Source organism: Vulpes vulpes, chromosome 13 (assembly GCF_048418805.1).
Source record: "Vulpes vulpes isolate BD-2025 chromosome 13, VulVul3, whole genome shotgun sequence".
In the NCBI taxonomy this organism is placed as follows: domain Eukaryota; kingdom Metazoa; phylum Chordata; class Mammalia; order Carnivora; family Canidae; genus Vulpes; species Vulpes vulpes.
The window spans coordinates 154,682,664-154,710,388 of record NC_132792.1 but is presented as its reverse complement, the minus strand read 5'-3'; the positions used below and the strand labels follow the sequence as shown (position 1 = coordinate 154,710,388).

The 27,725-nt window shown below is 32.2% G+C and overlaps 1 protein-coding gene across 1 annotated transcript; it reads left to right on the top strand.

The window, feature by feature from the left end:
* Positions 1–252: 252 nt before the first annotated feature.
* F13B (coagulation factor XIII B chain) lies at positions 253–27,725 on the top strand. Its single transcript, XM_025987303.2, has 12 exons — positions 253–543; positions 3,683–3,883; positions 5,686–5,871; positions 7,930–8,106; positions 9,206–9,382; positions 12,234–12,413; positions 12,501–12,683; positions 14,002–14,184; positions 17,299–17,499; positions 18,446–18,628; positions 22,670–22,879; positions 26,121–27,725. The coding sequence occupies exons 1-12, from the start codon at positions 480–482 to the stop codon at positions 26,123–26,125; spliced, it is 1,950 nt and encodes a 649-aa protein (XP_025843088.1). The 5' UTR covers positions 253–479; the 3' UTR covers positions 26,126–27,725.

The following is a 27,725-nucleotide window of genomic DNA, read 5'->3' as shown; positions in this document are numbered from 1 at the left end:
ATGAGTAGGTCATATTTCTCTTTAAGCAGTGCATCCTAGACAGCACTGTATTTTAACATGAGGTATCCATTATCTCATGTTTCTAAGTTCATCTCTCCATTTGATCAATGATGGTAAAGAGATCAATGGCCACAGGTGAACTTTACTCCATGGACTTACAATAGGGATTTGAAGTTGAAAATTTACCTTGTTTTTTTATGCAGTCTGAGTTAATTATTTATGCTGCTGCTCTTGTTTCCCTTATAAGTTATTGTATTCTTACTGGACTCTGGCATGAAAAGTGTTGTCCATGAACATAGTCTGCGTTATTTTGGTATTATTCAAAAATATTTTAAATGAAATATAAGTTTTGTTACAAAGACACTTAGACAGATGTTGTAAATAATTAACTTTGTCTTCAAGCAAAGTATTGTGTACTTACTGAGGAGTCCCTAGTGCTTTAGAATTGTTAAAAATCTTTGTTGGGCACACCATTGAAGATGAGGTCGAAAGATTTGTCTTTTATCATCATATTCATCATCTCAGGAAAACTCTCTGCAGAAGGTAAAATTAATTTGTAATATTCTCTATTCTCTAAAAATTATAAAAGAGAATTCTAACATACATTTAATTTGAAGTTTTATTATAGACTTTCATTTTTATGTATCAACTTTATAAAAAGCATATGTCTTATCATTTTTATAAATATTTAGGCAGATTATTTTTCTCCTTTGGGCATAATTAGTAAACTATTCCTATAGTGACAAACTTAGAAAAACAAGACAAGACGAAAAAAAGAAGAAACAAAAAAGCCTGTTTTGTATCACTAGGTTTTAGGACCTAATTACTTAAAAAGGTTTTTCAAGCTAACAGTACTGCCACGTAGAAGTTGTATGTTAACTTTAATTCTAATTTCATATTAGAATTCATTCCTAACATGGCAAAGCTTGTATAATTTAAGTTTTATGTTCATAAAGTGAGAGCTTAGTGTGGGAAATTGGAGAAAGAAATAGCCATAATTCATCAAAATTTTTGAATCTTCACCCTTTGATGTTTACACTAATTTGTTCATTGGTTGAAATTTTTAAGTAGTGATTAGAAGGAGGACCATATAGTTGATCATGCAGACAAGAACACTTCTGAGAGTGAAGTGGAGCTCTATTAATAATGATGTTGGACAATGGTGTAAGTTATGACTGTACTGATGAACTCCCTCACTCTTAGAGATCTTTATCACCAGACTGCCCAGTGTGTGAATAAGTGTGCCTGAGGCAAGCAGAGTATGTGCAGATTATTGAGGAATAGTTAATTGTGCTATTTATTAAACTGTAAGGAGAAAAAAAACAGACAGGATAATTAGGTGTCAGCAAGAGTGAATATACAAAATAGGAAACCACAGCAATAAGACTTTTCTAAAATAAACACCTAAGGGAATTTATTGAAACAAAATGCCCCATGGATTATAATTGCCTTTTAGGCAATAGTTTACTACAAATTTCTACCACAAAGGATCTGCAATTAAAATTATGCAAGTAAAATAAATAGAATTAATCATATTTAATACATTCAATTCTACAATAAGATATAATTTTTGCATGAATAGTTTACTGCCTAAACTAAATATTGCATGAATATTTTTCTGTCTAAATAGGGAGACACCAGCTGATAGAATTTTCTATCAAGACATTGAATTTTCTAGATAATTTCCTGATTATTACATAGTTATCTCTTCTTTTACTCAAACAAACCAAAAAAGAAAAAAAAGTAACCATAATTTCATATTTCCATGCTTTCTCTCACCCCCTTTAGGAACATTAGGGGCAAGAATTTAATTTAATGTCACTTCCCATTTTATAACATGCAATCATCATTGGTCTATGAAATTGCCGCTTTTGCTTTATTTATGCATTTCCTCCCTTTGTCCTTGACCCTGAATTCTATTTCCCTTAGTATCAAACTGGGAGCCACTAACAGGTGTTTGATATATTCTTAAATATGTAACTATCTGAACTGTGTCTTGTTTTGTGTGTGTGCTTCACAATTCACATAAATGAAAGCTTGCCATAGAGTTTATCTTCTTACTATTTTTTTTACTTGCTATCATTTAAACATATTTCCATGTTGCTGAATCTGTTACTTTCAACTGTTACACAGTGTTTCAGATATTTTACTTATCCAGATTCCTAGTGATGCACAAATAGTTACCTCTAACTTCCTTCTTTTTTTTCTCTCTAACTTCCTTCTAACCACAAATAACTCTACAATTACTGTGTCATATAATTATCTTATTTAGTTGTTACAATTTTTCTGTGAAATGTGTGTTAACAATACTTTGTTGTCTACTTAAAAGTTGCTAAGAGAGCAGATCTTAAAAATGCTCACCACGTGGGAATAAATTTGTAACTGTGTGGTGACAGACATTAACTGGATTTATTGTAAGATCACTTTGCAATATGTGCAAATATATATGTACACCCATTATGTTGTACACCCCAAACTAATATAATATTATACATCAATTATATCTCAATAAAAATTATCTCAGTAACTATAATATTTACTTCTGTGTGACAGGCTTCTTTCACTGAATAATATGTTTAGGAGATTCACCATTCAGCATTCACCATGGCTGCATGATATTCAGCATTGTATTGCTGTGCAATATTCCACTAGATGCATGTCTAAAATGTGTTTATCTTTTCAGTCATGAATGGGCATTTGAATTGTTTCCAGTTTGAGACTACCTGAATAGTGCCACTATGAACATTTCTTTAGGTGCACAGATAAATACTTTTATTCCTTCTTTCATTTTGTCAATGTGGTGTATTACATTGACCAATTTTTGTATGTTGAACCATCCTTGCATTCTGGGGATAAAGCTCACTTGCTCATGGGTCTTTTAATATGCTGCTAAATTCTGTTTGCTAATATTTTGTTGAGATTTTTTGCACTGATGTTCATAGGGATGAGTGCTTTTAAAAAATGGTATGTGTATGTTCTGTCTTAATATTGCCAAAGAACACTGAGTACTTTTTATGAGGTCTGTGACCATTTACATGTCCTGCTTTGTAAAGCTCTTGCCCAAATCTGTTATTTTTTAATTAGTTGTCTGTCTTTTATTTTTAAAAAAAATGGCATTCATTAAAAAATTTTGTAGGTTTGCCTATCTCAAGCAAAATTTCATCTATTCTAGAACTCTGCTATCCAATATGGTAGCTACTAGCTACATACAGCTATTGAAACATGGTTAGTTCAGATTGGGATGTGCTGTATGTGTAAATATACTCTGGGGTTCAGACTTAATAAGGAGAAAAAAATGAAAAATATTTTTAACATTTTAATGGGTCAGATAAAATGTATTATTAAAGTTAACTTCAACTACTCCTTTTATTAATGTGACCATTAGAAATTTTAATTACATATGTGGCTTGCATTATATTTCTATTAGAAACTGCTGTTTCACAAAGTTAGGGAAATCCTCCCTGAGGAAGTGGCCAGACCAGTTTTATTCTGTTGGTTATTGGTGATTGCTAGCGGATTAATTCTGATTGAAACAGAAGTCTCTTAGAAGGTAGGCATTAAAAACAAGTACTTGTTAAAGTGGCTACAGATACTGTGAATTTAAAAATATACTGTCATGCAATCACACATTTCACGGTTTTAGATATTTTTCAGTTTTCAGCTTGATATTTATTCATTTCAGAGAAAACTTGTGGTCTTCCTAGTGTGGAAAATGGAAGAATTGCACAATATTACTATTCTTTTAAAAAATATTACTTTCCAATGAGAATAAATAAAACACTGTCATTTGCCTGCTTGGCTGGTTATACAACTGAAACTGGGAAGCAAGAGGAGCGAATCACATGTACCCAGGAGGGCTGGTCTCCAGAACCACAGTGCTTCAGTGAGTCTATGGGCTGTGTCCTCAAAATATTTATAATACTTAAAGAGATTAGTCCATAAGGGTCCAAGATAACCTGGTGGGTGGTGAAACCTTTTGGTTGATGAAAACAAAATTACTGGCCCACTGTCTCTTTTACAAAATGAAGGCATATTCTGAAATTCTGAAACAATATTTCTTATTAAAATGTCATTGTCTTTGTTTTTAATAGTCCTATAAAGAGAATAAGGATAATTATTGAAAATGATATTATCATATTGCAAGAAACAGAGATGCAAAGGAGTTACTTTAAGGATTGAGGAACTTAAACAGATAAGTGTGCATAAGAAGCCAGAAAAATGCTGGACTCTGGTCTTAAGAAGAATAAGATTATTACTCTAGTGTTTTATCCTTTGAAAGACTCATCTCTCCTTTTTGTGCCAACTTCTTCTCCAATAAATTCAGAAAAGTGTGTTTTCTGAATTTTGAGTTCAAATTTGAAAAAAGGAAATCTGATTGGTTCATCTCATTATTTTATGCCACGGTACCCTATAGTCAAACCATTAATGAGCTTCTATTAGATCAGCTAACCTCTTTTGAGCAAAGGATTCTCTAAGCTCTGTTTTGCAGAGTAAAGGCTTTAGTTCGGTCTGTTTCATTTAGAAAAAAAATGAATATGATGGTTACAGAGGTTGTTATATCTAGTGAACATATCCATTTGGGATAATGATCCTTTCCATGAATTTTGAACATACCATAAATTTAAGCATAGCACCTTTAGTATTAACATAGACCATAGATTAACTCTAATAAATAAATAAATATTCATAACTAGTACTTAATAAACATTAGCAAGAGCTTTGAAATAAGAGCCAGAAAAGAAGAACTCAAGTTGAGTATGTAGTCTAATGGTTAAGACACAACCTCCGCAGTTAACCTGCCTGCATTGGAATTCTGCTCCACCACTGGGAAGTGGGCATTGTGAGCCCAAGTTTCTCACCAATAAAATGGGCATAAAGCTACTTCACTGAGATAATTCATATAACATGCTTGCCACACAGCAGGTACTCCATATATTTAAACTCATATTAACCTTGGACAAATCTCTTAACTTTTGTGAATTGATTTGTTATAAGGGTCTAATAGTACGGCTTAAAAAATTATTGCACCCCATTCAGTGCTGAAGTAAATTTATCATCTAACACAACACTGTTGTAAGTATTAGCTAAAAAATAACTGCAAACTCAAAGATTTTGAATTACATGTCTGTGATTCAGTCTTGGTCTACAAGGACTGACTATGGGCTGGCTCTGCAGACTTACTATGTAACTAGGCAATCATTTGCTGAATTGAAAAAAATGAATGAATAAAGTTTTCACATTAAGGTATTTGCAGACTTATTTAAGGATCCATAAACTAGGTATATGTTTTTGTTACATGGTGTTAAAAATTGTCAAACACAGTAGATTTAAAAATATTAGGAAGTAAATCCAAATGAAATTTCTTCTATTAGCCACTAATGATAGTTAGTGGAAGAGCTCTGTTATATTTTCTAAAAGTAGATGTGAGAAGAGTGGGATTCACTACCAGAACTGAAGTTAATCAATACAAAGAGTGTCATTGTTGAGTTGAATCAATTTTTGAAGAAATTTGGTGCAGAACATGCAGGATAATTCCAAAATTAAACCAAATCAGGAACTGTAGAGTGAAATTTTTCTCTCTCCTTTAAATTTCAAGAATAATATTAAACTTTTGCCTTAGTTTTACAATTAAGTAAAAGACAAGCTTAATTTCACCAAGTTAAGCAAAGACATTTTTTCCCATAGAAAAGTGCACTAAGCCTGAGCTGAGAAATGGTTACATCTCTGATGTAAAATTAATGTACAAAATTCAAGAGAACATGCGTTACGGTTGTAATTCAGGATATAAAACCACTGGAGGAAAGGATGAAGAAGTGGTTCAATGTCTTGCTGATGGATGGTCTCCTCAACCTACCTGTAGGGAAGAACATGGTATGTGTTTAAGAATCACCTCCTAAAGCTGAAGATAAGGGACTGAGAGAATAGTACTTTCTTAGATTGAAAGACATTTTTATTTAACAGAATTGATTTTTCATTATGTCTGCAAATGCAAGAAGTTGATATATGTTAAATGTTTCCTTAACCCAAGAGTTGAGAACTCCCACAACTCTCCTACTCCACTAGTTCCTATTTAATTTTTTAATATTAATAGACTTAATTTTAGAGCAGTTTTAGATTTGCAGAAATATTGAGCAGCTTATACAGAGAGTTCCCATATACCCCTTCCCACCCTTGGCCACATACAGTTTCCTGTTAATGACATTTTGCATTTAGCGTGGTATATTTGTTGCAATTGATGAGCCAATACTGATATGTTAACCAAAGTTCATACTTTAGGGTTCATTTTTCTTGTTATACAAGCTATGAGTTTTGTCCAATGTGCAATGACATGTATCCACCATTAGGATATCATACAGTATAGTTTCAATGCCCTAAGAAGCCTCTGTTTCCATATCCATCCATTTTTCCTTTCCATCAAACCCTTGGCAACCACTGGTCTTTTTTTAATTATAGTAAAATACACATAACATGAAATTTACCATTTTAATTATTTTTAAGTGTACAATTCAGTAGCATTCACAATGTTGAATGACCATCCCCATTTTTTCCAAAACTTTTTCATCAACTCAAGCAGAAACTGTACCCATCCTCCCTCTATCCCCCACCCTACCCCAGTACCTGGTAACATCTATTTTCTATCAATTTCCTTATTTTAGGTACTTTGTATAAGTGGAGTCATTCAATAATATCCTTTTACACTTGGCTTATTTCGCTTAGCATAATGTATTCAAGGTTCATCTGTGCTGTAACATGCAACAGAATTTAATTTCTTTTTATGACTAAATAATATTCATATATATGATAGATACCTCACATTTTATTTATCCATTTATCCATTTTTTAAAAACTTTATTTATTCATGAGAGATACAGAGAGAGAGAGAGAGAGAGAGAGAGAGAGGCAGAGATGCAGGCAGAGGGAGAAACAGGCTCCATGCAGGGAGCCCGATGTGGGACTTGATCCCAGGACTCAGGATCACGCCCTAGGCCGAAGGCAGGCTCTCAACCACTGAACCACCCAGGCATCCCTATCCATTTATCCATTGATGGACACTTGGTTTGGTGGCAGTTCCTCTAAAAGTTAAACATAGAATTACCATACTATCCAATAATTCCACTTCTAGGTATAAACCCAGAGCAATTGAAAGCAGAGACTCAAGCAGACACTTGTACACCAATGTTCCTAGCAGCATTTTTCACAACAGCTAAAAGATGGAAGCAATTCCTTCTTTATAGTAATGAAGAAAAGAATGGAATGGAATAAAATGAAAAAAAAAAACCTAAGCCTATTTCTCGCAACATAAATAACTATTTCCTTTATTAGAGGAGAATTTAGGATAGTATCATTATTTTTTATTAGTAAACCAATATCAATATATAAATAATCCAATAATTTGAATATACATATTTTGCTACTGTGTTGTTAGTCATTTAAATTGTACAAATCCTCAGATGGCACATAATCAAAAAATTGTTACCATACAAGACTTCAGTTGAATTCTGACCTTTTGCCAAGTACACTAGACTAGAATTTAGAGAAGACTGGTGGCATTAAGACACAAGTGTATAGGGCAGCCCCAGTGGCCCAGCGGTTTAGCACTGCCCTCAGCCCAGGGTGTGATCCTGGAGACCCGGGATCAAGTCCTATGTCAGGCTCCCTGCATGGAGCCTGCTTCTCCTTCTGCCTGTGTCTCTGCCTCTCTCTCTCTATGTCTGTCATGAATAAATAAATAAAATATTTTTTTAAAGACACAGGTGTATAAAAAAAAAAACGGGAATACAGCAATGGGACACTGGCTATTCATCAATTTTGCCAAAGGTTAATTCTACTAAATATGTTTAAGATTTTGTGAAAATACATTTTGAGATTGATTTTTAATATTATAGCTTTAGTGATAAAGTGCACAAAATAACATTTATTTTTTTTTAGAAACATGTTTGGTCCCTGAATTATATCATGGAAATTATTCCACAACACAGAAAACATTCAGAGTGAAGGACAAAGTACAGTATGAGTGTGCTCCTGGCTACTATACAGCGGGAGGAAAGAAGACCGAAGAGACAGAGTGTCACACGTATGGATGGGCCCTCACACCAAAATGTACCAGTAGGTCCTCATTTTAAAGACAATCCAGTCTCATTTTAAAGACTTTGCCTCATACAGCAATGTTTATAAATTGTCCCACTACTTATGCTTCATTTTTCATACTTTTTGGGTTTTTTTTTTTTGCTTCTAGTTTTAATTATGTTGATCATAGGCTTTGATCATTTAAAGCTCTCAAGTAAAAAAGAACTCCTTTTAGTTCAGATAATTATTTAATAAATATAAGAATTGACAAGATTTTATTATATAACAAAATATAACATATAATATAATGTTATATAATTATATATAATAATCATATATAATTATGATTAATATTATATTTATAATATATAATTATATCAATTATATTTATATATTATATAATATTACTTATATTATATTTATATTAAATATATATTATATTTATTTATTATATAATATTTAATAAATATAATATATAGTATATTATTATATAATATATAATATAATATAAATATATTATATAATTATATATTTATAATATATATGATATATTATAGAATATAATATATGAATATATATTATATTATTATATTATGATTAATATATTAATATAATATAAATATATTATATAAATATATATTTATGATATATATGATACATTATATAATATAATATAAAATACATGTTATATTATTATATTATGATTAATATATTAATATAATATAAATATATTATATAAATATATATTTATGATATATATGATATATTATATAATATAATATAAAATACATGTTATATTATTATATTATGATTAATATATTAATATAATATAAATATATATTTATAATCTATATGATATATTATATAATATACAAATATATATTATATTATTATATTATGATTAATATATTTTTATATATGATAATTATATGATTTTAATATAATTATATATAATATAACATATAATATAATGTTATATAATATAATAATATATAATATAATGTTATATAATTATATAACAAAATATGGCAAATTAACTAATTTCTATTCCAGATATAGTACATAAGTAGTAGGTAAACTTTGTTCAACAGAAAAAAAATAACACTCTTTTGTATTTCATTTGTTCTCTCATTTTTAGAGTTAAAATGTTCTTCTTTAAGATTAATACAAAATGGTTATTTTCATCCTATTAAGCAAACATATGAAGAAGGAGATGTTGTTCAGTTTTTCTGTCATGAAAATTATTATCTAAGTGGATCTGACTTAATTCAGTGCTATAACTTTGGTTGGTACCCAGAATCTCCTGTATGTGAAGGTAATTTTTAAAATTTCATACTCACACAAAATATCATGCTTTAGCTTTAATTTCTCTGAAAAAAAATGTTTTTGATATCTAATCCTTGTCCTGAGTCTTATTATTTTTAAGTTTGAGGTAGAATTTAGTGATTCATCAGTTGCATATAACATTCAATGCTCATTACTTCAACTGCCCTCCTTAATGCCCGTCACCCAGTTAACCCATCCCACCAGTCCTCCCCTCCAACAACACTAGGTTTGTTTCCTAGGGTTAAGAGTCTCTTATGGTTCACCTCCCTCTCTGTTTTCATTTTATTTTTCCTTTGCTTCCCCTATGTTCACTTATTTTGTTTCTTAAATTCCACATATGAGTGAAATCTTATGGTATTTGTCTTTCTCTGACTGACTTACGCTTACTCAACCATCAAAAAGAATGAAATCTTGCCATTTGCAATGATGTGGATGGAACTAGAGGGTATTATGCTGAGTGCTATTTTTAAAAATAAATATGGTTTTTCAAATCATTGCTATATATTTTCAGCAATATTTAATCTGAAGAAATCTTGAATTTTGTATTAGTTTGTAGAGTGGTTATAACTTTTAAACTCTTTATTATAATAAATAAATTTTATTTATTGGGAATTATTAGATTCAGTTATCCCAAGCTGGCAGCTTTCTGAGGGTTCTTTCTTATTTAGATACATATTTCCTGATATGAATATACAGTCTTCAAAATGATGGGGGTAAAGAACAGAAAAATCAACAGAATATTACCCAGAGTAAAAATGAAAAATATGGTCCTCAATTAAGAGATATACTAAAATGTAATGTCTATGGTAAGTTTCTATCACTGGACATGTACAAGCAGATAGTATGATCACCCGTTGGAAGACAACAATTCAAGAGTCATTTAAACATAGCTACAGTGAGATATGAAGGAGATCCAAGCCTAGCAGAGAGAACTGATTTGAAAGAGTAATTGACACAGTGTGACAAATATGATAAAGTCATGTATAAAGTATTTGAACAAACATGGAAGGTTTTGATTGATATGGTGTGGGATAGCATTTTTGGAAGTAATGGAAAATATTTGAATTGAAGGAGTTTGAGAATTGGGAATGGGGAGAGGTAAAGGTCTTGATAGCTTCTGTTTTCCCTGTAATATAGAAAATAGTCATTATTGGTAGACAAGAGGAAGACAAGAAAGTGGAACTTGGAGGAGAGGATGAAGTTTTTTAACAGATGCTAGGAGAGGTGAAAAAGGAAGATGACCACGAGTATGAGATGGGATTGCCCAGAATGGTCCTAACTTCAATGTTTTTGTTTTTAATTTTCCAGTCCTGCTCAAGAGCTTTGGTCTAATAGTAGAGGAAAAAATTGTTAGCAAATTATCTGTAACGTGTTATTCCAGAAATAAATAGCAAGCTACTTAAAATCTACTCCACCCTCCCCACCCAATTAGTCAGCATGCCAATGTGCCTGTTATTTTCTCTAGTAAATAGTCATTAAATGTAGGGTAGGCAGTGCAGTTGGCTGAATAATAATAGGTTATATCCTAATCTCTGGAACCATTGAGTTACCTTACTGATATGGCAAAAAGGACTTTGCACATGTGATAAAGGTAGGTATCTAGAGGTAGGAATAATTTCTGGGATTATCCATGTGGGCTCTAAATGTAGGAGGCAGAGGGAAATTTGACTACAGAAGAGGAATAGAGATGTGACAATGGACCAGAAACGAGAGGTTGGAGCAACAGGAGAAAAGGTCGTGTGCCCAGGAATGCAAGGAAGCTCCAGAAGTTTGAAAAGGCAGAGAACCTGATTTATAAAGCTTCCAGAAGGAATGCAGCTCTCCGGACAACTTGATTTTAGCCCAATGAAACTGATTCTGGACTTCTGGCTTCCAGAACTGTAAGAACAAATTTGTGTTATTTTAAAACACTTAATTGTAATGATTTTTCCCAACATTCCTTTGAAAGGAAATGAACACAGTCTATGATGTAGAATCGTTAAGAACAGATTTTATTTCAATCATATAGACATAGGTACAAGAACAGATCCACCACTTAATAGTTAATTTACCTACTTCAGAAGTTTTATTTTATTTATCTATAATATGAGAAAAAGAATTGTCCCTGCTTAATAAAGCTATTTTAGGATTAGAGGAGATAATGAATGCTGTTTTAATTCGCTTGCTTTTTTGGTTTCCTATTGGTGCATAACAATGCTATTTCAAGTTTAGCAGCTTAAAACAGCACACTTGTGTTATTTCACAATTTCTATAGATCAGGAATTTGAGCACAGATTATCTGGCTCCTCTGCATTCCTGTTGGACAAGACTGCAATTAAAGTGTCAGCTGGGGCTTCAGTCTCATGTGAGGCTTGATTGGGGAAGAATCTGCTTTCAAACGTGGTTTTTGGTAGCATTGAGTGCTTTGCAGATGGCTGAACTGCAAGTCTCAATTTCTTCCTGGCTGCCAGCTGGAGGCAGTCCTCTGCCTGTTGCCTTTTTGCCTTCCCCATTTGGGGGCTTATAATGTGGGAGCTTGCCTTTTTATCAAAATCAGCAAGAAGAGAGTCTCTCAGCAAGAATGGCCTTATTGTACTATGTTGCCTATCACGCTAATCACATACATCCCATCATCTTTGCGGCATTTGCTGGTTAGAAGCAAGTCACAGTTCCTGCTTACTTGGAGGGTTATCACACAAGGAAGTGAACATCAACGACATCAAAAGTGGAGCTCAAGGAGGTGACCCTAGGATCTGTCTTCCATACTTCCTATGGTACTTGGCTTAAAGAATGTGCTTATTAAATCTACCTATTATAGTTTTGCAATTATATGGCTAAATATGGTGATTTTTTTATATAAGGAAGAAGAAATCGATGTCCTCCTCCACCTCTGCCTCTAAACTCCAAAATCCAAACACATTCAACAACTTACCGTCATGGAGAAACAGTTCATGTAGAATGTGAGCTTAATTTTGAGATACAAGGATCAGAAGAAATACGTTGTGAAAATGGAAAGTGGACAGAACCTCCGAAATGCATTGGTTAGCAACACCCTAATAAGCTTTCCCTAAAATGAAGTCTGCCTGTGTAGCTAAATGGTCTTTTTTCCTTAATTTGTCTCTTTTCAGAAGAAAAGAAGACAGCCTGTGGGAATCCACCCTTCATTGAGAATGGTGCAGCAAACCTGAACTCTACGATTTATTACAATGGGGATAAAGTGGCATATGAATGTAAAAGTGGGTATCATCTCCGTGGATCCACAGAAATTACTTGTAAACGTGGAAAGTGGACACGTCCTCCTGAGTGCATTGGTATGTATGCTCGATTTACCAGCAAATAGCTAAGCCTGTTGCATAAAATCTGTCATTCTTGTTATTCAATACACATACTTTTAGCAAGAGACTACTGTTTAGAAAGGTTAAAAAATACATTGATTCAGCACCTACTCTGCTACTTTTTTTTCCTGTATATGCAGCCATCTTAGAATTTAACCCAATATAAATAATTGGGAAACTAAAAAGAATTTTGAATGTACAATAGTGCTAAGTATTGTTATCTGACCTGTTTGACACTATGACTTGAGCTTTATTTTTTATTTTTATTTATTTATTTTTTCACTTGAGCTTTAAATGAAAGCACATAAGTAACTCTGGATTGGGTAACTGGCCATGATCGTGCTCTACTTCCTCTCCCTTCATGTCCTACAAAGTTACGCTAGGGCACTCTGTTCCTGCCTTTGAGTCAGTCCTTCTGATATTGCTTATGCATCTGGCCAGTCTGAAGCCTACACCCTTCTGAGACCTTTCCCTGGTCTTTTGTTTTACTGACATGCACAACCAGGCTATGCTGCAACCAGGCTATGTTGCCAGGCTATGTGCTACTCTTCCCATCATCCTCCTCATTTCTTGATCTCTCTTAGAAAGATCTTCACAAAGATGTTTACTTAAGATTTACTTGTTACATGAGAGAAATGCTATTAAGGATGCTAAAGAAACAAGCAGAGTAAGAGAAGAAATAAAGAGAGAAAAAGTGGAAAATTTCATCCACGGATTGACTGAGATCTGAGATGAAAAGAATGAGAATTAAAAAGTAAAAGTGGATAATGACAAAGGGTAGTTTTAGAATTGACCATAATCCTCAGGTTATTGTTTATCTTTCTACACATTTTAATAATATTTGTATCATGATTCCTTCATAAGCAAGAAAAGTGACAAATATGCATATGTTTGCATGTTTAGGCAAATGGCTGTTTATTCTTACTTAGTAAATTTTTTAAAAATATTTTATTTATTTATTCATGAGAGACACAGAGAGAGAGGCAGAGACATAGGCAGAGGGAGAAACAGGCTCCATGCAGGAAGCCTGATGTGGGACTCGATCCTGGGACTCCAGGATCATGCCCTGAGCCAAAGGCAGATGCTCAACCACTGAGTCACCTGGGCGTCCCTTACTTAGCAAATTTTTAAAATATTTGGGCTGAATAGCATTTTTCTTATTTCTGGAAAATTTAGAAATCAATTGTCCTGAATAATATAATACAAATATTGAAGAACAGTAGTATGGATAACTATATGATATCATTTTGTTGTTATAAGTTCATGTTAATTTGAAAATAACCTCTTTCCTTAGAAAATATTGAGAATTGTAAGCCTCCACCTAATGTAATAAATGGGGCTGTCGTTGATGGATTATTAGCAAGCTACACAACAGGATCCTCAGTGGAATATAGATGCAACGAATATTACTTATTGAGTGGAGCAAAAGTATCTCATTGTGAACAAGGAGAATGGTCATCCCCACCTATTTGCTTAGGTAAGACAGAGAACACATTATATATTTAAAAAAAAAATTTTCCAGCTTTATTTAGATACAAGTGATAGATAACATGAATTTAAGGTATATGAGGCAATGAGTTGATATACATATATGTTTTGAAATGAGTACTGCAATAAGACTAATTAACATTCCCTTCACTTGACATTGTCATAGTTCTACTACCAATGATCTTATCATTATGAGAACGCATTTAAGATCTACTCTCTTGGCAACATTCCCGTATTCAAAAGAATATTGTTAACTCTAGTCGTCGTTATGTACATTAGATCCTAGAGCTTATTCCTTTTATAACAACCCATTGAATTTCCTTTACCATTATGTTTGTATTTTATGTGATTTTTATATAACATTTTATATAGCATGGGAATGAGGATTTTTGTATAAATCCTTTTCCCCAAGTGTTTTCTCTTCTCAGTTTTGTAAGCAGAAAATCTAATATCATAGGTTCTAAAACTACATTAGTTCTTAACTACGGCTTTTTAAAAAATTGTGGTAAAATATGAACAACAAAACTTCACCATGTTAGCTATTTTTAAGTGTGCATTTCAGTGGCATTCAATAGATTCACATTTTTGTGACTGATTACTTTTTGTGTTTTCTCCTAACTGAAATTTCGTCTTATTATACTCCCCATCATCTCTCCCTATATTGTCTCCAGAATGTTATTTGGAGAGAATAATCAATCCAATTCTTTCCTTAGTAGAGAGTATTGTTAATAGCTTTCTCAGCTGTCAATTCCTCACTTGAATGGTTACCTTTGTTCTATTTTGTTAAGCAAATAAGAACATGTTTGTGATTACTTTAAATATATTTTGGATTAAGACATGGTGTAATTAACATTAATGTTTAAGTGGAGACTTAAAGGAGCTATCAAAATAATTATCTAAGTTGAGATAACTTTAAACACTGATCAATTGAGTTTATTTTGATTTGATTTGGTTAAGTATTAATATATTAGTTATATATGCTTATATATATCAAATTAATATATTTGATAGAAATGCAATTGATTTCTATTAATTTTGTATCCTACAATTTTACTGAATTCATTTTTTACTTTTAATAGTTTTTTAATGGAGTCTTTAGGATTTTTGTGTATAGTAGCATGTCATCTGCATATAGTGACAGTTTAATTTTTTCCTTATCAATTTGAATGTCTTTTATTTCTTTTTTTTTTTTTTTTTTTTTTTTTTTGCCTCTAATCGCTGTGGCTAGAACTTTCAGTGCTACGTTGAATAAAAGTGGTAAGAATGGACATCTTTGCCTTGTTCCTGATCTTAGAGGAAAAGCTTTCCATTTTTCACCACCAAATATTATGTTAGCTGTAAGTTTATCATATATGGCCTTTATTTTGTTGAGGTACGCTCCCTCTAAACCACTCTATTGAGTGTTTTTATAATGAGTAGATGGTGACATTTGTTAAATGCTTTTTTTTGCCTCTACTGAGATGATCAGATGGTTTTTATCCTTTGTTTTGTTGATGTGGTATATTACATTGATTGATTTGTGACTATTGAGACATCCTTGCATCTCCAAAATAAATTCCACTTGATCATGGTAATGAATTTTTTAATGTGTAGTGGAATACAGCTTGTTAATAATTTGTTGAGGATTTTTGCATCTATGTTCACCGGGGATATTGGCCTGTAGTTATCTTTTTTCGTAGTATCTGTCTAGTTCTGGTATCATGGTGATCCTGGCCTTGTAGAATGTATTTGGAACCGCACTTTCTTCTTTTATGTTTTGGAATAATTTGAGGAGAATAGATATTAACACTTCTTTAAATGTTTAATAGAATTTGCCTATGAATCCATCTTGTCCTGGACTTTTATTTGTTGGGGTTTTTTTGTTGTTGTTGTTTGTTTGTTTGTTTTTAATTACCAATACAATATTGTTACTAGCAATTGGTCAGTTCAGATTTTCTATTTCTTCCTGATTCAGTTTTGGAAGATTATTTTCCTAGGAATTTATCTATTTCTTTCAGGTTGTCCAATTTGGTAGCATATAATTTTTTGTAGGGTTCTCTTATAATCCTTCATGTTTCTGTGGTGTCAGTTTTTACTTCTCTTTTGTTTCTAGTTTTATATATTTTTGTTCTCTCTTTTTTTCTTGATGAGTCTGGCTAAAGGCTTATCAATTTTGTTTATCTTGTCAAAGAAAGAGCTCCTGGTGTCACTGATTTTTTCTTTCTTTCTTTCTTTCTTTCTCTCTTTCTTTCTTTCTTTCTTTCTTTTGTTTCTGTATCTTGTATTTCTCCTCTGATCTTTATTACTTTTTTCCTTCTACTAATCTTGGGCTTTTTTTTTTTTGCAGGGGGAGTGCTCCTTTAGGTGTAAAGCTAGACTTTTTGGGATGCATAGCATATATATTTACAGTTGTTATATGCTCTTGTTGGAATGATTTGTTTATCATTATGATTAGACAGTGCTTCTTGGTCTCTTGTTACAGTCTTTGTTTTAAGGTCTCTTTTGTCCAATATAAGTATTACTACCCTGGCTTTTTGTTTTTTTCTTCTACTTGCATGGTGTATCTTTTTATATCACTTCACTTTTAGGTCTAAAGTGTGTCTCTCATAATTTAAACAATATATTTTTTAGAATTATTATTCGTAATTCTATTGACTTTAAAATTTTATTTATTTATTTATTTATTCATTCATTCATTCATTCATTCATTCATTCATTCAAGCGAGAGATAGAGCACAAGCAGGGGGAGTGGTAGAGGGAGAGGAAGAAATAAATTCCCTGCCAAGGGGGGAGCCTGATGCAGGCTTTGATCCCAGGACCCCGGGATCACAAATCAAGCTAAAGGCAGACAGTTAACTGACTTAGCCACCCAGGTGCCCCTTAAACAATATTTTTTAATGTTCAAATTAAATGGTTTTAATTTATAATATAATAATAATAAGAAAAATGTATAAATTCATTTGTTAGGAATAAAGTGTTTCTTATGTATATGTGTGAGGAGTTTTAATAATGTTAAATATAAAACATTGCTTTTGATACCTGTCAAATTTTTCATTTTAAATATATATTAAGCTTTATATTTGCCAAATAAGTAAATAATTTAAAAGACTATTTTGTTTTACAGAGCCGTGTACTATTAACGTGGATCGCATGTACAGAAATAACATAGAGATGAAGTGGAAGTATGAAGGAAAGGTCTTACATGGAGATTTAATAGATTTTGTATGTAAACAAGGATATGACTTATCTCCATCAAACTCGTTGTCTGAATTGTCTGTACAGTGCAATAGAGGAGAAGTGAGATATCCTTTATGTATTAGAAAAGGTAAAACAGTGCTTTCTGACAACTTATCAGGTGATCAATATTACCACTTGAGTTCAAAGTATATGAAAGACCCTATGCAACTCAACATCATCATCTTCTAATCTATAAATTGGAAATGATCTGATCAATATCCAATAAGCACATACACTTAAGTAGGATGACATTGCTGACATCTTTTAATTCCAATAAGTCAATTTTATGAAGAGAGAAATTAGTAGGTCTTATAGATATCACCAGACTATCAGAGGACTGATACCCCTAATGTGAACAGTCAACAACTCTGGAAAACATTGCTTTTCTTGGGGTTTGCTGGAGAGTATTGTTTCAGAAAAGGGCTTGATGCAGATTTAGAGATTCTGTATTCTCCTTGGATATGGAACTATTTTATTATTTTTAATAAGAAAAAAATGGAAGAGGATGCCTACAAAAAGCATGGCTTCAAAGGGGCTTCCTACATTTGCACTTTTGATTAGATAGAAAGAGAAAAATAAGATCATGATCATAAATACTTTGCCAGTCTCACATATGTATTTCAATATTATAAATAAAATTGTAACCACAATAATCACTTTTATAGTATGAAGTTATTGTAGAACTATGCTCTCAATTATTTAAAAATTGACAGCTACTTAAAAATATTTTTACATGAAATATCTCATTTTATTTCTTTTTTAAAAGATTATTTATTTTAGAGAGAGAGACATATTGTGGAGAGGGATGGGGCAGAGGGAGAGAAATCCTCAAGCAGACTCCACACTGAGCACGAAGCCCCAGATGGGGTTAATTCCACACCCCTGAGATCATGACCTGAGCTGAAACCAAGAACCTGTGCTTAACCAACTGAGCCACCCATGTGTCCCTATCTTATTTTATTTCTGTAGCAATTATTAAAGTATTAGAGGTTTATTATAAAAATTCATTGTATATTTTTAAATCATTTTTGCAGAATCTAAAGGAACATGTGGAGCTCCTCCACTTATTAAAAATGGAGTCATAATTAGTTCGACATTAGGCATCTATGAAAACGGTTCCTCGGTAGAATACAGATGTTTTGATCACCATTTCCTTGAAGGGTCTAGGGAGTCCTATTGTTTAGAGGGAGTGTGGACTACACCACCATCGTGTTTAGGTATGTACTATGAAATATCCGCCTATTTAATAAAATAAAACCATATTTTGTTCACTTTCTATTTTCTGTTAGTTGATATAACACTATTATAATGCTTAGTTTGCTATATTTGTGTATCAGTATACTTATTTCATCACTGGTTTCTATTCTTTCCTATAGATAATAAATAACTATAGTCCAGCTTGCCCTAACAAATAGTTATTAAATACAAACCACACACCAGTTACTGGTGTTGTATGGGGCTATTAAATGAACAAGCCATAGTGGTGTGGATACATGTGTTAACAGTTATCATTCTGTGTGATCGATACTATAATAGAAAATATGAGTACAATGGGGAAACAAAGATAAAAAGTTGAAGCAAGTTATGCCTTATTAGTGAAGCATCTGAGTAGAAGTAATAGTATCTACCAAGATTCTCAGGAGGAATAAAAAGGCATATCTTTAAATAAAAAGAAAATATTTTTTTCCATTTCTGACTTATTTACTATCTTCTTTCACCAGCTTGGACGTGAGTATAATACTGAGTAGAAGAGGCAATGGATATCTTGTTTTCCAACCTGACAAGTAAAATTTTCAATAATTCATCTTTAATTATAGGGTTATAAATATTTTAAAATCAAATTTAAAATAAAGATTGGTACCATTTCTTCCTTGATAATTGCAAGAATCCACCAAACATGCCATTTGAGCATTGAGTTTTCTTTGAGGAAAGATCCTGACATCTCTCAGTTTTGATAGGGTGGCTTATAAGAATTTGTCTGTAATATCTAAATTGTCAAATTTGTTGACATAATGTTGTTCACAACATCCTTTTACATTCATTTTAATGCCTTTAGTGGTATGTCTTTGTTATTACTGCTATTAAAATGTATCTCTTTCTTTCTTGACTGTTTTGCTAAGGGTCTATAACTTTTTTTTTTTAGAAGTTTGGGGTTTTTTAGGAAAGATCTGTTTATTATTTTAGAGAGAGAGCACGCAAAGGAGGGGAAGCAGGGGTAGAGGGAGTTTCTTTAAAACACAGTTTATTTTAAAGCATACTTATTCAGTCTGACAATCTTTCCTCTTATAGTAGACTATTGAGTCCTTATACATATTAAGATAAATACTGATAAATTTTGGTTTATAACTACCATCTTACTATACTAGATATATAACCTATCTATTCTGTATTCTTTTCTCTCTCTCTCTTTTTCTTTATTCTGGGTAAATTAATTCTTTTTATACCATTCCACTCTCTACTAGCTTGTCAATACTTTCCTCTTGGCTTCCTTTTACTGTTATCACTGAGACTACATAATTAACCATGATTTATTACAGTTGAATATAAATTAGTACTTTTACCACTTTTCTAGGACCCAGAACATTTTATCTTGATTTACCCTTCCCACTTTTTTTATTACTGTGTCATGCATTCTCATTCTACATATAGTTTAAGTCCCAAAGACACAATGAATATTAGGTTGTCCAAAAATAATCTTTTAGATTTATTTATATGTTTTTCAGTGATTTTTTTTCTCATTTTCTCCTGTTTTTCACTATTTCTGATAGGGATCATTTTCCATATGCCTGAAAAATATTTCTTTATTATTTTCTCAGTTTTTGTTTGTCTGCAAATTTCTTTATTTTCCTTGACTTATGAAGAGTAATTTTACTAGAGATAGAATTCTAGCTTGATTCTCTTTTTCTTTCCATGCTTTAAAAGACGTCATTTTATTCTTTTCTGCATTTTATAGTTTTTGTTAGTAAATGCCATTCTTAATGGTACTTCTTCGAAACTAGGTTTCTTTTTGTACTCTACTGGTTTTGAGATTTTTTTCCCCTTTATTTTCATAACTAGTAGGCTAGTTATGTGGGGCCTTCATGTGCATTTCTCCAAGCATTTCATTCTTCAAGTTGGTAGCACTTCTTGAATCTGTGGCTTGATTTTTCAAAGGTCTAGGAAAAAAAGTTATCTAACTTTTATCTTCTCTTTGTTTCCATTTGACAATTCTTTATTGCTATATCTTCCAATTCATTAATCCTTCCTTTGGATGTGTCCAATCTGCTTTAAACTCATCCACTGAGCTCTCAATATCCTTGTATTTCTAGAATGCCCACTTTATGCTTTCTTTTTTGTATATTTCAGTTGTCTGATGAAAGACTATCTTAACATCTACTTCTTCACCATGTTAATCACACTTATCTTTAAGTCCTTGCTTGCAGACTCCATTATCTGAATCATCTGGAGGCCTGTTTCTATTTCTAGCCTATTTTTTTGCTTTTTCTGTTAACAGTTGATTAAATATCAAATATTATGTATGGAAAATTTTAGAAGTTTGCAACAATGATGTCATCTTGTTCCAGAGAATACTCATCTCCTTCCAGCTCATAGTGTAGGGGAAATTGGCCTCAATCTAACTAGAGATGAAGCGTTTTCTAAGCGTATCTTCAGACCTTTGTTCACCCCTACTAATAGAATATAACCCCGAGGGCTCTTCACTAAGAGTTTGGTATTAGACAAGTTTCCTCCTTCTTGACTTTCTGCTTGGCTCTTTATCCTCTCTCTTTCTGCAAGTCAAGAATAGGCAAATGCTTCAAGGGAAAAGCCAGTGCAGAGTACCGTGTTCATTCTCTGCACCTCCCATTCCTGAGTCCTTGACCCCTCAAGTCCTGGCTGTCATAGCTGATCTAAATTTCCAATTTTCTATCCTCAACAATGGGAGAATTCCAAAAGCTCTGCTAGCTCTATGTTTGCTGTTGACCATTCTCTACAGTCTCTCAGCTCATGCTGAGAATCAACAAATGCTCCAAGAGCAAAATGCCACACAGAATGTTAGACTCATCTGGATGAGCTTTAACCAGAACCTTCGCATCTTGAGTACCGATTGCCTTAGAAATTCTCTTCTGCCTTGAGATACTTGCTTCATGTCTGTTTTCAGATTTTCTAGTTTTTAGTCAAAGTGCTGGTCTGATATAAGCTATTCTGTCATAGCTGAAAACAGAAGGTCCATGAATTAATTTTTAACTTGTTTTAATTAAAATTTCATGTTTTGTAGAACCAGGGCATTTTTTTTGGCATTTTAAATTATAGTGCCATTTGACCTCATTTCCAAAGATATTTTGCAGTAACTATATTCTTTTAGAGTCTTTCTGATTATTTTTGTTCATTCTTATTCTATCTATAGAACTGCTAGCATAACATCTGACACATTGAGATTCAATAAATACTTACTAAAAATATTGAAAAAAGATGTTTGTTAATGTTTTACAGTTATATGATTCATATGTTCTATTAATAACTCTGGACCTTTAACCTACCTCAGGGCCTACTGTTTAGTGCTATGTCATCCAGGAGGCAAATAAGGACACACTCCATTTCCTGAAATAACTTGACATTTTTGAAAGTATCAATATTTTGGAAAAAAATCAAAGAAATCTGTTGGGTATACTAATAATTACCTTAAGTTTTTATTTTTTTGTTTTAATGCATTAGTGGAAGGACACAATATTTTCAATGTTCAGAATTTAAAGAATCTTAATCTAATATTGATATTCCTTAATAACTAAAAATTTAAAAGGGGGAAAACTGTCAACCCCTCTGGAATCCATCAAGTCATAGAGTTTGAGTCATTGTTGAGAATCCAGCTTCTTTTTACATTTCCATAAAATCTATCCAACAATCAAATACTTTGTCTCATGGAGATTTTATTTGAGTTTCCTGAAGAAAAAAAATAAGAAAAATAGTATCATTTCAATAATTATTAGCAACTATTAATGCTTTTTATAAAAACACCTTTTTTTGTTTGCTATCCTTGAAAACCATAATGGTATAAAACTAAGTGACTAGCAGGACATACACTTTTTCCAAATCCAGGACCACAGAGATAAATGGCAGACTTTTTCTGTGAGCTTTGAACATATTTTCTGACTCAAATATTAATTCTGACTTGGTTGCCACTCTAATGCCTAGGAATTTTAAGGTCATCATGAATAGGAAACGCAATGCTCCCTGTTAATGCCAAGATGTGTCAAGATAATTTTCTTCTTTTTATTTTTCAGAGCCTTGCACATTATCTTTTGTTGAAATGGAAAATAATAATGTATTCCTGAAATGGGATTTTGACAATAGACCATATATTTTCCATGGCGAGTATATTGAGTTTCTTTGTAAGAGAGATACATATATAGCTGAGTTCTCAATGATTGGATCTGAACTCAGAGTACAATGTGACAGAGGGCAGTTAAGATATCCAAGATGCATTCACAAAGGTAAGGAGAAGCTAGTGCCTATAACTGGTTATTTTCTTCAGATTTTTATTCAAGAGATTCTTTATGTCATAAATTTCAGAGATATTAGGTTCAACAAAATTCCAACTTTATGGTCATTATATAGGAAAAAAAATTTTATTGTTTTCAGCCAAGCAGACTCTGACAACTTTCTAAGTTGTCTGAATTGGAAGTGTTGTTTGCTATTTCATATTTGTGACACTTTGGCAATTGCGCAAATAAATTGATTTATATGCGCAATATTTAAATGTGAGAAACAAATTATATGTTGAGATAGAAAGTTGCATTTTCTTCCACTTCCCAGTATAGGTACAAGTGTAAGTTATGAGAATATGGAAAGATGGGAAACAAAGTTGCACAAATCTTTCTGCTGATAGAAGAACATATTAATAACAATGATTAAAATTGTTATTTTCAGGAACATATTTCTGTGTAAGACCTTGAAAACGCTAAAGTGTTTCCTTATGTGACAATTTAAATATATATATATATTATACTTTTTTATTTGTTTTTTCCTCATTCTTTTTTGGTTTTTATTTGAGCACAGTTTACACACAATATTACATTAGTTTCAAGCATACAACACAGTGATTCAACAATTCTATTGTTATGCTGTGCTCACCACAAGGGTAGCTATGATTTGTCATCATGCAACGCTATTATAATACCATTCATTATATTCCCTATGCTGTACCTTTCATTCCCATGACTTATTTATCCATAACTGGAAGCCTATATCTCTCACTAAGTCCCTTTTTCTCATTTTGTCCATCCTTCTATCCTCCTCCTGTCTGGAAACCATCAGTTTGTTCTCTGTGTTTATGGATCAATGTCAGCATTTTGTTTCTTTGTCTTGTTTTTTAGATTCCACATATAAGTGAAATCATATGGTATTTTTTTTCTCTGTCTAATTTATTTAAAGACCCTGAATAGCCAAAGCAATCTTGAATAAAGAAGAACAAAAATGGAGGTATCAAAATTTTAGATTTCAAAATATACTACCACGATATAGTAATCAAAATAGTATGGCACTGGCACAAAATAGACACATAGATAAATGGAACAGGATAGAGAGCCTAGAAATAAACCCATACTTTTATATGGTCAATTAATCTATGACAAACGGGGCAAGGATATACAATGGGGGAAAATAAGTCTTTCAATAAATAGTGAGAGGAAATCTGGACAGCTACATACAAAAGAATGAAACTGGACCACTTTCTTACATGATACACACACACACACACACACACAAAATGGGCAAAAGACCTAAATGTGAGACCTGAAACCATAAAACTCCTAGAAGAAAACAGATAGTAATCTCCTTGTCTTTTGCTTTAGCAACATTTTGCTAGAGGTGTCTCCTGAGGAAGAAAAACAAGAGCAAAAATAAACTATTAGGACTACATCAAAATGAAAAGCTGCATAGAAAAGGAAACCATTGACACACAAAAAGACAACCCACTAAATGGAAGAAGATATTTGCAAAGGATATATCTGATAACAGGTTAATATCCAAAATTTAAGAATAATTTTATTTTTTTAAAGATTTATTTATTTATTTGAGAGACAGTGGAAGGGGGAGGGGCAGAGAGAGAGAGAAAGAATCCTAAGCAAACTCCATGCTAAGCATGGAGCCTGATGTGGGACCTGACCTCAGAACCCTGAAATCACTACTTAAGCCAAAACCAGGAGTTGGATGCTCAACCAACTGTACCATATGGGTGCCCCAATAGATGGAAAATTTAAAAGCCTCCCCAAATGCAGTGCCTGGATGGCTCAGTCATTTAAGGATCCCACTCGATTTTGGCTCAGGTCATATCTCAGAATCATGAGATTGAGCCCCTTAGGCTCAATTCTCAGTACAGAGTCTGCTTAAGACTCTTTCCCCCTCCCTCCGCCCCTTCTACCGCCACTCATGCTCTGTAAATAAATAAATAAATAAATAAATAAATAAATAAATAAATAAACAAATATTTTTTTTAAATAATAAATTAAAAAGGGACAGAGGACATTTCTCCAAAAAAGACATACAGATGGCCAAAGACACGTGAACAGACAAAATGATGCTCAACAGTGCTAATCATCAGGCAAATGCAAATCAAAACGATGAGATATCACCTTCCACTTGTCAGAATGGCTAGAATGAAAAAGAGAAGACATAAACAAAGGTGGGCAAGGATGTGAAGAAAAAGGAACCCTCATGCCCTGTTGATGGGAATGTAAATTGGCACACCCACTTTGGAAAATAATATGCGGGTTTCTCAAAAAGTAAAAATAGAATCACCATATGATCCAATAATTCTATTTCAGGATATTTACCCAACAAAAACAGTAATTCAAAAAGATATATGCACCCTTTTGTTTATTGCAGTATTGTTTATAATAGCCAACATATGAAAGCAGCCCAAGTGTCCATTGATAGATAAATGGATGAAGGATATGTAAGATATTAAATATATAATGGAATATTACTCAGCCATAAAAAGATGAGATCTTGCCATTTGTGACAACATAGGTGGATCTAGAGGGTATTATGCTAAGTGAAATAAGTCAGAGAAAAACAATAACCTTTTTTATATTTCTTTATGTATGAATGAAGAATAATCCTGTTTTTAGTAAAATATTACAATAATACAATTAAATGAACTAAATCACTTTATAGGATTAGGATTTTGACACTTTTAAAGATATAGTATAAAATGGAAATTGTACTTTATGTTCAATTAAGAATATTATAGAAATAACTGAATGCAAAGTGTACGTGGTTTTGTTCTGATCATTATGAACAATGAACAAAAGGACATGAACAACAAAAGGGCAACTTTTTAAATACTTTTAATAGTCTGTAAAAAATATTCATAAAACACTCATGGGTAAAAAACTCTAAAATTTTTTAACTATGGTAAAATCAGGATAGAAAAACTTTATATGTATTTATGTGTTGTGATGTATGTCAGATTTCTCATTTCAAAAAGAAAAAGAGGTAAGTGACTTAGAAAAAATTGTTTAAAAATTGTATTATTGTATCAAATGGCACTGAATTTTTAAAAAGGAATTGGTGGTATAATTTACAAGTCTATCTACTTGCTTTTATCCATAACTAGCTAAAACAATGACTAATTATATGAAATATTGAAGCACTGATATTATAATAAATACTTGACCAGAAATGTTGCTTATTTCAAAAATCTCTCTTCCTTCTTCTCTCTTTCTCGTCAAGGATGATGTCTTATCAACAACCCTGAAGGACATAAAATATATGGCAGAAAGAAGAATGGCATATCACATCATTAAATCCTTTACAAAACATAATTTTTAGAAGAAAAATTACAAATCTCTAAGTTTTAGCTTGCTTGAAGATTTAAATATAAATTGTCTATGTCAAATATTTTTTATTTATAAATAAGCCATAACATGTTTCCTTCCTAGTTTGACTGAATTGACATGTAACTTAACTTTTATTGCATGTTTTCTATCTGTTAAAAAGATTGATCCATACGTCAAAATGTTTGTTTCCTAATATTCATTCATTGTGATATATTGTTGCCTTCGAGATATTTGTCCTTATCATATTCATTAATATTAAGGTTTTCTGTTACTCTTAATTCAATCTTTACGTCACTATTAAAGAACCAAACACACTAGAGATAAGAAACTATACATCTTATTGGAAGATTTACTTTATTAAATACAGAAGAGACTTCCCTTTACACTTTCTAAACATAAAGAACCTTAAAAATTAATTGTAGGGGTGCCTGGGTGACTCAGTGGTTGAGTGTCTAACTTTGGCTCAGGTCATGATCCCAGGGTCCTGGAATTGAGTCCCACATCAGGCTCCCTGCAAGGAGCCTGCTTCTCCCTCTGCGTCTCTGCCTCTCTGTGTCTCTCATGAATAAATAAGTAAAATCTTTAAAAAAAAATAACTGTAGTATTAGCTTAAAGGCTAATAATTAAATTTTGAATTGGTGAACTATCCACATGTTAAAATGTTGCCCAAGGAATATGGCAAAAAACAAATAACAACTCTTTCCATTTTTATATTTTGCACTTTCAAGTAATTGTTGGAATGATGCAGATTATAACATCAAAAATCAGTCCCATGGCCTGACATTGTCAGTATTACCAAGGTCTGTTGAAGACTTTTTATACCCACAGTGTCACTTTCTGATTTGATTAACAGTTATATATCTAATTGTTATTAGGGTTCATTCATAAGCACTGTAATAGCACTACTTGGGTACTAGGACCACTGGCAGGACTAGTTGTTGTTATCAGAACAGCACATTTTCTTATCTAGAAGCTATTTAGTTCACCTAACTCAAGACCTTTTCAATATGATGACATTCTTTAAATCTCCAAGTAACAATTTTCTAATGAAGGACAGCTAGGCCTAATCCACTCACATGTGGATTACACGTGAATTCATTCAGTATTAAACGTATATTTCAGAATTGTCCTCGAGTTCATAATCACTCTTTTAATATTCTATAGTCATTATCCACAGTGGATCTCATAACACTGAAATTTGCTTGAAATTAAATATCAATATAAAAGTGTTCACCACTTTCATTTGATTGAAAAATTCATCAATCCATTCATAAACAATATTGAACACCTGCTATATATATCCCAGAAAACAGATTTGCTCAACTGTCTTAAGACTATGTACTTAGTATTACCATATATTCTGATTTTTTAATTGTGCAATCTACTGACTTTTCTATGTGGAGGGGGAATCTAAAAATATTTTGTGAGCAATGTGGTTCACGAGCTGTCGATATGTAAACCCCAAATGCTAAATAAATGAATGTGTAAAAAAATGCAA